General features: G+C 48.9%; 4 protein-coding genes across 5 annotated transcripts; 3 read left to right on the forward strand and 1 right to left on the reverse strand.

The window, feature by feature from the left end:
• The first annotated feature begins 227 nt into the window (after positions 1 to 227).
• Positions 228 to 1,654, forward strand: FVEG_13121 (hypothetical protein). Its single transcript, XM_018902501.1, has 3 exons — positions 228 to 999; positions 1,048 to 1,285; positions 1,338 to 1,654. Exons 1-3 carry the CDS (start codon positions 639 to 641, stop codon positions 1,600 to 1,602), a joined length of 864 nt encoding a protein of 287 aa, XP_018761261.1. The 5' UTR covers positions 228 to 638; the 3' UTR covers positions 1,603 to 1,654.
• Positions 1,655 to 2,670: 1,016 nt separating this feature from the next.
• On the forward strand, positions 2,671 to 3,499 carry FVEG_13120 (hypothetical protein; the record flags this gene model as incomplete). The annotated part of the gene is made up of 2 exons (XM_018902500.1): positions 2,671 to 2,828; positions 2,875 to 3,499. The coding sequence occupies 2 exons, from the start codon at positions 2,671 to 2,673 to the stop codon at positions 3,497 to 3,499; spliced, it is 783 nt and encodes a 260-aa protein (XP_018761260.1).
• Positions 3,500 to 3,603: 104 nt separating this feature from the next.
• FVEG_13119 (murein transglycosylase) lies at positions 3,604 to 6,926 on the reverse strand. 2 transcript variants are annotated; one of them, XM_018902499.1, is made up of 3 exons: positions 5,924 to 6,926; positions 5,421 to 5,809; positions 3,604 to 5,374 (listed from the first exon to the last, which is right to left on the reverse strand). In XM_018902499.1, exons 1-3 carry the CDS (start codon positions 6,286 to 6,288, stop codon positions 4,164 to 4,166), a joined length of 1,965 nt encoding a protein of 654 aa, XP_018761259.1. In that variant the 5' UTR covers positions 6,289 to 6,926; the 3' UTR covers positions 3,604 to 4,163. The 2 variants fall into 2 exon arrangements, with proteins under 2 accessions (XP_018761259.1, XP_018761258.1); XM_018902498.1 differs by having other exon boundaries at positions 5,421 to 6,926.
• A 2,602-nt stretch (positions 6,927 to 9,528) lies between these two features.
• Positions 9,529 to 11,929, forward strand: FVEG_13118 (hypothetical protein). The gene is made up of 2 exons (XM_018902497.1): positions 9,529 to 10,261; positions 10,318 to 11,929. The coding sequence occupies exons 1-2, from the start codon at positions 10,175 to 10,177 to the stop codon at positions 10,753 to 10,755; spliced, it is 525 nt and encodes a 174-aa protein (XP_018761257.1). The 5' UTR covers positions 9,529 to 10,174; the 3' UTR covers positions 10,756 to 11,929.
• The last annotated feature ends 339 nt before the right edge of the window (positions 11,930 to 12,268 follow it).

Below are 12,268 nucleotides of genomic sequence, written 5' to 3' on the forward strand. Positions count from 1 at the left end.
CACACAAGCTACCTAAGCTGGACAAGCACAGACGTAGACACTACCGTAAGCTGATGCTCTTATCACTACAGCCTCTGATTGGCTCCTCTCTGTACTCTGTGCTATCGTTGCATTCTCGGCGAGAGACTGTGCTTGTTGGACCTCAAATCATGCATGTGCCTTGCCTTGCCTTGCCTTGCCTTGCCTTGCCTTGCCTTGCCTTGCCTTGCCTTGCCTTGCCTTGCCTTACGGGATGTCTTCTTCAATCTGTGACATGGCAAGCGACAGCAAATGACGATAATAACAAATCTCTCACAGAAATAGCAATCATGTCGGTCGCTGAGTTATATAAGGGGAGTAAGAGACAGAACCAGTCGGAGTTTTATTCCCCCATCGTTTTTTTCAAGTATTGAAACTCAAAACGCCACTAAGATCTTAAAACTCACCTTGTTCTTCACCGAAGTTCACCGAGCCCTGTGGAGTCTCGAAATCTCAATCTTCACGACAATCTTCATTGAGAGACTCACTATAAGTGATCATCTCACCATTATTCTGCATCTTTCACGCAAGCACCTCAATTGATTCATTATCTCACTTCATTTCTACTAATCTTTTTCTGCATCTTGACTTGCATTTCACATTCAGAGATTAACTCCACAATGTCTTCATCACAGGATTCTTCAGACTGGACAAGAGTCGTGCGCAAGGGCCGCAAGAACAGACGAAACAACACCGTATCTCACTCCTCCAGACACGTCAAGCCCCAGACAGAAGGTTTGAGAACGCCCGAGGACCTGGAGAAGGATTACAAGCAGCATCGCAAGCGATGGGAGGACGAAGCCTACTCCTGTCCCCGTCTCCGTGAACTCGTCAAAGCGAAAGCGTCGCATTTGACAGAGATTGACAAAGCTGTTCATCTCGGTGTCGGGACATTTGATCCGAACGACGGTCTTAATCTTGATGGCAAGAGATCCACGTTTGCGCAACTTGCGGCTTTTGAGATCATGGTTGAAGAACTGGGTATGTGTAACTTGATGACTTGTGAGTGAACGGTGCTGATTTGAACAGAGAAAATCACGGGTGGCAAGATTGAGACGTTCTTCCAGGATCCAGCTTTCAGCGCCTCCGACGAGAAGTTTCTTGAGAATATCGGCCATACTGTTCTTGAGGATCCGAATGGTACGCAGATGGTTGATGCGAAGACCCTCTTCTTTGGCGTTCATCTCTACAGACCTGTGTACAACGATGCGCTAGAGGGTGAACTCCCCGCGCTTTTTGTCGGAACTAGCTATGAGGATTGGGGAGAGTAAGTCATGCCCTTAAGTTCACCTTCATGGGATGATGCTAATTGGGAACAGCATCTTTGCAGACGAGCACATCGAGAACGTGGAGAGAATGCACAAGTCGTATGAACGCTGTGCCTTTCCCCAGGAGAGATTGGGCTGTGCGTTCTCGACGACGAGTATCTACTGGAAACCCAAGAGTGAGGAGGATGGTGATGTCAAGGGCAAAGGGAAGGGGATTGTGATTGAAGAGGTTGAGATTGAGGATGGGGATGAGAAGAAGGGGAGTGATGGGGAGGAGGATTTGGTGAAGAAGCTTGAGGCTACTACTATTAATTAATTGTTGTTGGTAATTGCTAATTGACGAGTGTTTATTTATGTCTGGCGATGGTCTACATCTTGGGCTTTAGTTGCTGGTGACTGCGAAGACGGTGCGCTGCACTCTTATGGGCTTCTTCTTTTACGCTCCATTCCTTTGTACATGCTCTCCTTGAAGAATTCCATATCTCTCTTTGATGTCCAATGTCTCCAGTCTCTTTCATCTTCCCTCAGTCTCATCTCATGATCTTCGCCTTCTCCTCTAACCTCATCCACCACCATCACCAATCTCTGAGGTAGTGACCATCTTCGTAGCTGGCTCTCACTCTTCAATTCTGTTGTCGCGATTATTTTCTTCTCAACTCGTAAGTCTCTTCTTTGTCGCTTCATTCCTCTTCTTCATCTCCTTCGACTCGGCGCTTCATCCTCTCTTCATACTTCCTCTAACATCATCATCATCAGTGTCAACATCTTCACAACTTGGCCTTGTCCTTCAATTCCACTGTCGCAACCATTCCTTTTTAACCTTTCAATTTCTGCTTCGATATTTCTTTTCCCTTCTTCATCTACTTCAACACAACCCTTCATCCTCTCACTTCGGCCTTTCATCATCATCATCCTCAATCGATCAACGCCTCCAACTCGACCACCACTCACTACCAACATCTAGATCAACATCGTCGCGCGCCTCTACTTCAGAGACCTCGACGTTTCCAGTGAGTCCCTTCAATTTCTCTCCTTAGCAACTTCATCTCACTTCATCACATCTCTTCAATCCACCCCCAAAAGTCCTCTAACATCCTCCTCATCTCCACTAACCTTTACCCAACTTCTCACACTTTCCCTTCTTCTCCTCAAAACTTGCCTCTATTCCTCTAACGCGCCATAAACTCTCCTAAACAATCCACTCTCTTTTACAAGTCTCGCCTAAAGTCGCATCGCGCAGTGATTCACAGCCTCTTCAATCTCCCTCTCATAAATTCCGCCCCTTCTCGTCATCCTTCATCCAGCTTACACATCCCAGTCAATTACATCAAAGATTCTTCAACTTTAGACCATCATCTCAATCTATCATTCAAGCTCAATCGCAATGGAGTCAAAGCTAGACAAAGCTGCCCGTGAGGCAGAGTACCAGGCACTCTGGCAGGTTTGCGATCGCGCAACTCGCAAGCCCGAGTACATCTACGCAGACGAAAGACTCAAGCGCTCTGTTCTCGAAGATGCATGTGAGATTCTCATGCGCAAGAGGTGACCGTCTCTCCTCTACTGCTTGGCTAAGACTAACGATCTGTAGACAGAAACTCGGCAAGGTCCACTGTGGAACTGACATCGACGCCATGGTGACCCTTCATCTTCAGCGCGAAGTCACTGGTCGTCTTCTCGCAACTGCTCGTATGGCTGCTCCGGCCCCTGCGGCCAATCCAATGCCATATGTGAACAATGGCCCAGCGTTCAATGCATCCCAGAACATGTATCCTGCGAACCCTGGTCCCTTCAATGGCAACCCAGCTGCATACAATGTCGCCCAGGCACCACTCCCCGCCATGCCCCAGCCCCGAGTTCGCCTCTCCCCGCCAGACCTTGACTTCCCCCTCCCAGACAGCGCCGAGGAACTCCGAGATGACATGAACAAAGTCATCAACACCCTCCGGGAGTACGCCAGACGCATCGCCACTCTCGAACACAGGCTCGACAGGGTCACTCGTGAGCGCGACATGTGCAAGGCTGGAACAATCGACATGATGAACGTCGACATGAGAAAGTCGGCCTCCGTCCCTCCAGGAATGTTCCACTACCCCGTCGAGTGGATCGAGGGCCTGCCCGCAGTCGCCTATCCGCACCAACGACCTCTCACACCTAGAAGTCAGACGCAGGGAATGGATGAGGATGGTGATGGAACTTATCACCCTGAAAACTGAGGGTTGCGATGGAGATCATGGAGTCGGGTTTGCGCTGGGAGACGGAGATGAGGAGTTTTCGTGAGGCTGGTTTATGCCATGGTTGCTGGGAATAATGACTTGGGAGATCGCGTAGGATGAGTGCTTGGGACGGGCGCATCGAAGCACGTTATATACATCTTGCTTGGCCATTTAGCTTGTAACGACTGACGACGAAACGAATATGCAGCGCCTACGGGCAAGATACCCATCAATTAGGTACTTCAATGATTAATAAAGATCAATAAAGATCAATACATTGCAACAAACATCGATACTTCACATCACAGATCAATACATCGAATGGCACATCAGTCATTGAGCCAATACTTGTATTGTTTGTCCTGCTTCCTCCGTCAACTATATACTCTCGCAATGCGAATCGTTACAATAAGCCAGCCTTCCATTTCCATCGTCTACAAAACAATCATGCCAAGCGTATTCGAAACACAAAAAAACACATAAAGGGCATAACATTTTACCTGTTTTCCCCGATACTCCGTAACTCCGGTCCGTGATAAGACATTAATGCTGAGTGTTGAGGTGATGATGGTTATATATCCAATGCATGCCCTCGCATCCGCAGAGCTGACATAAACTCAGACATCAATCGCTGCTGAGCAATGTCATGAATGCATCGAGTCGTTTATGAGGAAAACATGCTATAGTCCTGGATCGTCTTGCCGTCGCAGTCGGGAATCTTGACTCCCTTCTTGAGCTCGCGGTCCGCTGTCAACAGACCCCATTTGTCTTCCCATGCCTTGCCCTTGGTGTTGTACCGTTCCTTCCAAGGCTCGTCAAATGCCTCGAACCAGAAGTAGTTGGTACCGTTCTTGAGAGATTGGCAAACCCAATCTTCCATGAAGGTGTTGAGCTCGTCAACACCAGCAACTGATCCCTCGGTACAGGTCGTGGCTGCGCCACAGTTGGTGCCGCCTCCGGTAGGCCAGCCTGTCTCCGAGATGATGTTCTTCTTCGTGTCCGTCTTCCAGAAATCTCCATTGTTAGTCTTCCAGAAATTGTTGGTCCAAGCGGCAGCTTCGGATGCCGTCACTCCGGCAAAGAAGGGATGGATGTTGGCCATGATATAGTCACTGTCCGTCGCAAGTTCAGATGTCCAGTCGTCGCCCAAATCCGAGGTGGCAACGGGAAGCTTGAGGCCCTTCTTGTCGAGCTTCGTGCGGGTTTCGTCCAAGATGTTGGCCAATGTGGTGATGTTCATCTCCTTGCGGTAGAGGATTTCGTTGGCAATGATGATACCCTCAAAAGGATCATCACCATACTCATCCAGGATGTCCCACATCTGTGCCATCTGTCGATCGTTGGTTGTCTCGTTCTTGTCAAGCCAAACACCCATCCAGATCTTGGTATCCTTGAGTTCCAATCGATCAATAGCATGAATCAACATCTGCGTTTGGTTGCAATCGGTTCCGTACAATCGAATCTTGTTGGTAAGCTGACCTAGAACGGCCACGTCGCGTGTGATGTTGTTCTGAGAAGGTGGGTTATGCATACAGTCGGGATACTGTGAGTTGAGAGGGGTGTAGTCCATTCCGGGAAAGACTCTGTGGAGGTCGGGATTGTTAAGAAGTTCCTTGATCTCTGCGCTGTTTTTGCCAAGATCGCCGTTCTTCTTGGTGTCGTCCTTAGCTGACTCTCCCGAACTACTCGACGTGCTGTCGTCGTGCTTGCCATTGTTCACCATACTACCAACGACACCACCGACGATAGCGCCGACAATGACGAGGAACACCACGACGATGATGAGCCACTTGCACCTCTTACTCCTCCCAGTGTCCTTATCGTCTGAGCCATAACCGTAAGGCTTTTCCCGTGCATTCATCTCGTAGCTTCCGCCTGTACCTAATTAGCGAATGCGCACACTTGGCAGACGAATACTGACCTCGTCCACCCAAAAGGCCGCCAGCTGCCGCACCACCTCCAACTGCAGCAGCGGTTGCAGAAGCACCCCTCTTCGCGCGGTCGGAATTGGAAAGGCTAAGCATTGAGTTCCTTTGGCTCTTTCCATACACAAGTCCGTCGTCTCCATCGTCGATAATGTCATTAGGATTCACTACACCAAGATTGTCGCTCCCGTGCCGCGAATTCGTATATCCGGGGTACGGGTTATCTATGTAGGGATCGCTACCGTTGAAGTGAGACGCCGCAGCCGATGGTGGCCCCCGGGGAGAATCGTAACCGTAACCGTAACCGCCATTTCCGCCATAAGGGTTTTGCTGAGTCCGCGATGGAGGCGGAGGCAAGTTGGAGTGTTCCATTGCGCCTATTCCGCTATAGCGAGGATTACGGTCAGCAACGTTCACAGCGATTCCTGTCATACCACCAGATGCCGACATTCCAAAATTGTCTGCGCCCGGTGTAGTATGAGAGTTTGGGTGATCATACCCCATATGTCCGCCGCCGCCACCACCGTAGTTATTGTAGCCTTGGTTGCCGTAATAACCGTGATCGTTTTGTTGAGGCGATGGTCGTCGAGGGCTGTCGTATCCAGCAGATCCTGCGGATCCTGTGTACGGCGAAGGCGATACTGGGCGACCGTGAGAGGAATAATCGTCGTAGCCACCTTGTACACGGCTGTATGAAGAATCGGGATGTGCGCTTGGGTGATTTGATCTCGGAGGAGCGTCGTAGTGGGCAGCCGAAGGTGAATAACTATGGGGAGGAGGGATGGGCCTTCTGGGAGAGGAATCGTAGCGATTATGAGAGTCGAGCGGTTCGCTCTCGTAGGGATCCCCATGGTAGTTCTGCATTGTGGGTAATGGTTGGATATTAAATCTGGATCCAGGCGGAGGAGCAGGCACTGTTCAAGCAGTGTGACACTGATAAAGATAGCGATAAGGCAGGTTGGCTGCAACAACTCGAGAGCAGGCAGTGCCAAGAGGATCGATGATGCCAGCAGCGGGCGCGCCGCCTCAAGGGGATCGCCTTGGAAGAAGGTGGATCAATCGGCGAGATATAATTTGCAGTTGAAACGAGAGAGTTGGAGAAGCGCAAGGAACTGAGCGAGCGAGTGGAATAAAGAGACCGACCGACCCGAGCGAGTCCTTTCTTTCTGCCTTGTTATTGCGAGAGATGGAGCTGAAGAGAGGGAAAAAAAGATGGAGTGACGAGGACAAGAGTAGAAAGAGCTCAGCCAAGAGAGAGTCAAGCCAAATCAAAGACACTGAATCGCTGTTACAACTGTAACGGCCCAGTTAGAAGGAGCGAATGAGGGGGCAGGTAGCCACACCGGATGCGGACCGATAACCTGGAATTTCCCTTTTTAGCGGATGTTCCGCCCTGGGCTCCCCGGCAACCGGCCCCTAGTATTCCGGCCAAGGCGGGACCCGTGACGCAGATGTTCTGGAACCAGGGCCAAGAGTATTTACCACGTCGATAATACGAGTAGATATTGTATTGCAAATTAACGAAAATGAGTATAATTGACATTGTATATTCGACTTGCGATCAATAGACAATTGCAAATAATCACAAGAATCACCAGTTCATGCACAGCCTCCTCCAAAACGGGTGCAACGGCAGACACGAGGTTGGAAACCCCTCTAGCCACCCAACTAGTGGTGTGTGAGATCATCAACACGGGGTTGAACTTGTCTTGACTTGGTCAAGCTGACTTCAATGGATGGATGCGTGCGTTGCGCGTCCTCAGAACCTTGATCTATATTCGGAAACTGTCTCAGTCCAGAGCGAACTTCTTTGTTCTAGTTTAATCGCGGTTTATTCCCAAACTCACTCACTTCGTATTATACGGGAATGACCGCGTAAACCCCCAATCAATCAGTTCTTAATTTACTAAACAATGGCCTCATCGTAAAACTCAAACAAGCGACGAGGGTCAGTCCTGTACGAGCATGGCACAGTTGGGTCTCGATGATATCCCCCTGTAAAATGCGACTTTAGCCTGTCGATTGACGATCAACATGGAACCTCGAGGGTTACAGAGAAGGGAGAGACGATGAGATTCACTGAGAATTCAGCGGTGACTATCCAGTGACCGATCAACCAAAACAAACAGAAACAGAGACAGAAATGTCTGAAAGTCATGAGGCTGGAGATGAATGCAGCCAAGATGACAGCCGCAATTGATCGATGCAAGACGGGTCTCAACATGTGGCGTCGCCATAATATTAATTTATCGCCCTCATAACCACCAGCGGCACAGCTACCACCAACACGCCATCATATTAACCAGCTTCAGATGTAATTTTCGCAAACCTAATCACACAGAAAATTCTTCTCTTTCTGTTATCTTGTTTATGTACCACAATTCGCAGATTAAAGGATCCTCTGTGACCCGGTATTCTTCCCAGTTTTGCTATCTCCCTGGTGCGACACTGTTTGTTTATCGGCGATCGTCTCTCGCCTGAAAGGCTTTTTATGCGACACTGTTGGTTGATCAAAAAGCTCTGTGCTTCAGCCGATAAGAATTCGCTAACTGCTCATCGACGATTTATAACAAAAACCCCACAAGATTTGGCCAATTTCTGGCTCCCTGTCAGCGGAAAGACGCCTAACAATTAAATGGTCTCAGTGCCGGACCTGTCAGCAAATTGAACTGCAGCTGTTGGGTCGCTTTAAGGCTGAATTGGTGGTATGCTCGTGACTTAAACCGGTCGCTAGTGGCTGAATATGCAATTAGCCATGGACCCTTGAGGCTTAAAAAAAGGAAATGACATTTGAGGAATATTAAGGCCGAGATCCCTATTTCTGAGACCAAAGTTCGAGAGAAAGCCATCTCCGGTTGGGGACGGAATCCATCCCTTGATTTAGATGTTGAGTCTTGATCGCGATTCAGCTGTACGAGAGGCTGTCGTGGAACGTTACACGATCAATATGTACATCATCATCAAGGCGCAAGCCAGAGAGAGGTGCACAAAGTGCAAAAATGTCTTGCATTGACGTCAAAGTACTCAATATTACATCCCTTGACAGCTGAGGGGCTTGAACGGGCTGACTGGCTTTGCTCTGGACGTTCTGAGTTCTTGTGGTGGCGCTGCTGGAAGATGCAGGGTAAGTTACTTTAATTAGAACAACATCGCATCATGATGTTCAGTGCAAGTGGGCGAACAACGCGGGCCTGATGGGATAGTGTTTATTGCCCTATTTGGCGATGGATTATCGATTGGGTGCTTTGCTCAACGTGTTTTGTTGAATACATCCACGACGTCTTCATTGTCATGCCCGATCAGAGGCTGAGCTTCGAAGGCAGTGAAGCTGTACCATTACTGTAACAGTTTTTACAACGGGCACCGTTGCGCCGTCTATAAACGGAGGCACCACAAGTATTCTCAAACCATGTCGCAAATCTATTTGGGTCTGTCGTATGTCTTCAGACATTAGCGAAGCTGCTATTGCGCACAGGATACTATATACAAGGGCGTTCCCAGTGCATCATCTCTATTCCTCAATGCTCGCATCAGTCAATGGACGCTTGCTAGACTTGATAAGGGGCTTTAAGCCTATTACACGAAGAGGACGGCGCAATGCATTTACCCTGCATTTGCCCTGCATGGAACTGATTGACTACCCATTCCTCTGCAGCGCTCTCGTAGACACCCCATGGCCATCCTCGTCTCCAAGTCGTCGCTCATGACAGCTTGTGGACTTTGTGCTTGGAACACAAGACCTTGCAACAGATGTCGTGACTGCTGATGCAAAGAAGCATTCTGAAAGAAGCATGCTAGGCCCTGGATGACTTGCAGTTGGACGAAATGCATCCTCTCAGCGTCTGTCCCAGCACTAGGGACCGGAACATGCACAACACTCTTGCAGCATACTTCAGAGCATGGAGGGTATATGTGCTACGTGATTCAATATCATTAGAAACACTTCAAATGTGTATCCTGCTATCATCACAGATGTTCTAGCTCCATGGTTGTCGTTACAAGAAGCTTGTTCTAATTGGCTAGCTGTCAACAATACCAATTTAAGCATCACCAACGTACAGACCGCCAATTAAAATAGCCTCTTCCGATCGTCAACAAGACCTATATCATGTACTGACTCAAAGAACAAGAAAATAAAGCACACGACCCTTTCTACACCTCCTGTTCGCCCGATATCTTGAAGAAACCCGCTCATGTGACCGGCTCTCCATCAACACCAGCTAGCCTTCAAGCAAATCTTCACATCTCCATCCCCAAACCCGGCATCACACAGTAAAACAAATAAGCATACACGGAAAACTCGCTCGTTTCCCAACAAGCCAAGGACATATGACGTTGTATACAAGGGCCCTCCTCCACAACACCAACCAACGAGCTCTCACGCGGAGCAAACCTCCGACGTCAGCTCCACATATCTCACCCACTGAATATCTTTATCGATCGATTTCGCCTTGAATAGAGTCGATATACAGTGATTTATTTGACAGACACGATGCAGATTGTATTGATGATGGCGGGATCTCGTGCGATGTGCAAATGTGATGTCATGGCGACGATGAAGGTGTTGACATCATACTTGTGTAGATGTAGTATCACGATGTTTTATATGTAGCCTTCCTTACAGCGTGTAAGACAAGACTTTTATCCTCTTCATTCTCATAAATTCTTCTGTGACAATACAAAAAGTTCCAGAAAAAAAAAACTCAATTGAACATTTATCTTCTAACACTCCACAAACAACACAACCATCATGTCTATGAACCCCGAGTCTGCTACTCCCCAGCAGGGCGAGTTCCGAAGCAAGGTCGCTCCCGCTGAGCCCCTCACAACCAAGGGCGTAAGTCAATCGTCGTAGAAGTCCTCTCCATGATACATCCTACTTACATCTACCAGCACAAGCCCGGAGTTCTCGTGGGCAACGACGCCGTCCCCGAGTTCCACGCCGAGCAACACCCCGCCGGCACAGCTCCCCCCGAGAACACTTTCCAGCCCAACCCCGAGACCGAAGTCCCCGCCCAAGCCCCCGGTGCCTCAGGCGGCGTGTCTGCCTCCGCGACTCTCGGGGGTGCTACATCCGCTGATGTGCACACCGGTCTAGGCAAGCCTGCCGCTGGGCAGACGAGCCAGGAGCTCCACGGCAAAGAGAAGAAGGATCGCTCTGGTCTTACGGGCGTTGGTGCGAATCCCTCTGATCCTATTCATGATATGGGTGCGGACCGGGATCATCCTACGAACTATCGTCGAAAGGGTGGTGAGAATGCAGTGGATTATCCCGGTGCGGAGGATAGAGAACCTGTTAAGGCTGAGCAGGTTGCGAGTGAGCGCGCTTAGATGTCTGCTGTGCGGACGGGATGGAGCGATGTGTCTGTATTATTAGCCATGATGGCTTAATGAGTTAATGTCAATGATGTGAATCAACAGATCATCTCAGTTGTTCCATGTGCGGTAAGATATGAGGCTAATGGCCAGGGGGGTATAACATCGGGTTGAGGTTCACTTGGCTCGACGCCCAGCGACAATGTGAGGTCTAACATTGGCCGAATGATGATGCCCGGCGTTCATATAGCTGCATCCATATGCCGGTAGATCTGCAAGACTTGTTCATCTTTAGCTCTGGATGTAATCGGGCATGTCAGCAACACGGGTCCAACATCAGCAACCATCAATGAACCCTGCTATAGTGTCGCACACAAAAACGACCTGACAAAAGACTCGATGAGCAACCATCAAGGTAAAGCAGGGCACACTTGGGCATCAATGTGCGCCTTTTGCTTCAAGATAGTGGCAATGCTTCACTACACTGCAATGCAACCCATCGAGGCATAATCACCCAGCCGTGGACCCCTCAGCCCTATGCAACACAACAGTCTGCATCCTCAAGAATGCCTCGCGATGCGCCTTTTTAATTATAGGATCAAGCGTTGAAACATTGATGTCGCCATGATCGTCGTAAGCCTTCGATTTGGGATGAACTCAATCCTTCGGCAGTGCGACTTTGAACTTCTGACATCCCTGTTGGAGCGCCTCCAACCGTCCAACGGTCCCTGGATCTCCCCACCCGTGAGGGGAAGTTGAGCAGCTAGAGCAGAAGTCGATTGGTAGGCTACATACCTATTCATGGATTATGGATGATGGGACGACGTGCGGCCGCTGTGAACTGTGATGGATGCTTGGAAGATGAGTGAAAAGTTATTGGAAGGTCTATATCTATGTACATAATGGTTGCTGGATGTCTGATCACCGACGATGAGCGTGGGGGCTTCATATCTAAGCATCATTTGAGTCGCCTGGAAAGGCTCTCACTATACTCAAAATGACAGTTTCAGCACCCCATGCAGCAATATCGGGCTCTCTCGACGCTTGTTTGGGCATTATTTCTCCTCATTTGTCTTCGGAAGCAACGGCAGTTGTTCTTCAAGTCTGGGCCGAGACCCCATTCCCATGCTCTAGCGGATCTCGTAGGTATCCACTACCACGCGCCATCTAATGCTAATAAATCTTGTTCTTGTTCTTGTTCTTAATTCATGACGCACTCGTTTTAGAAGAATTCATTTAATTAAAACATAAACTATTATAGTAAGGCTGATTACTCTTCCCATGTATCGAACAAACATGCCGTAATGTAATTTATAATCTCAAGTCAGCTTCTGAATACCGAGATATGAGAGATATCAACAGCAGAATGCATATCATAAGTTTTTATCTTTAACCACAATAACCGCCGTATTCACACCAATCATCGCAGAATCATCCAATCAAGGAACTCTATCCCCGCCAGTGATCAGACCCGGTTCCCCCCCACAACCCGGCAGCTAAACCAAACACATCCTGATCCATATACCGT

The sequence above is a fragment of the Fusarium verticillioides genome, chromosome 6, assembly GCF_000149555.1.
Source record: "Fusarium verticillioides 7600 chromosome 6, whole genome shotgun sequence".
Classification (NCBI taxonomy): domain Eukaryota; kingdom Fungi; phylum Ascomycota; class Sordariomycetes; order Hypocreales; family Nectriaceae; genus Fusarium; species Fusarium verticillioides.

Bases quoted from the DNA above. Each gene is read 5' to 3' on its own strand.
- FVEG_13118 (XM_018902497.1), top strand. From the start codon at position 10,175: ATGTCTATGAACCCCGAGTCTGCTACTCCCCAGCAGGGCGAGTTCCGA. The intron at 10,262-10,317 runs GTAAGTCAATCG...TACATCTACCAG, and splicing joins AGCCCCTCACAACCAAGGGC to CACAAGCCCGGAGTTCTCGT.
- FVEG_13119 (XM_018902498.1), bottom strand. From the start codon at position 6,288: ATGCAGAACTACCATGGGGATCCCTACGAGAGCGAACCGCTCGACTCT. The intron at 5,375-5,420 runs GTCAGTATTCGT...AATTAGGTACAG, and splicing joins CGGCCTTTTGGGTGGACGAG to GCGGAAGCTACGAGATGAAT.
- FVEG_13121 (XM_018902501.1), top strand. From the start codon at position 639: ATGTCTTCATCACAGGATTCTTCAGACTGGACAAGAGTCGTGCGCAAG. The intron at 1,000-1,047 runs GTATGTGTAACT...TGATTTGAACAG, and splicing joins GATCATGGTTGAAGAACTGG to AGAAAATCACGGGTGGCAAG. The intron at 1,286-1,337 runs GTAAGTCATGCC...AATTGGGAACAG, and splicing joins AGCTATGAGGATTGGGGAGA to CATCTTTGCAGACGAGCACA.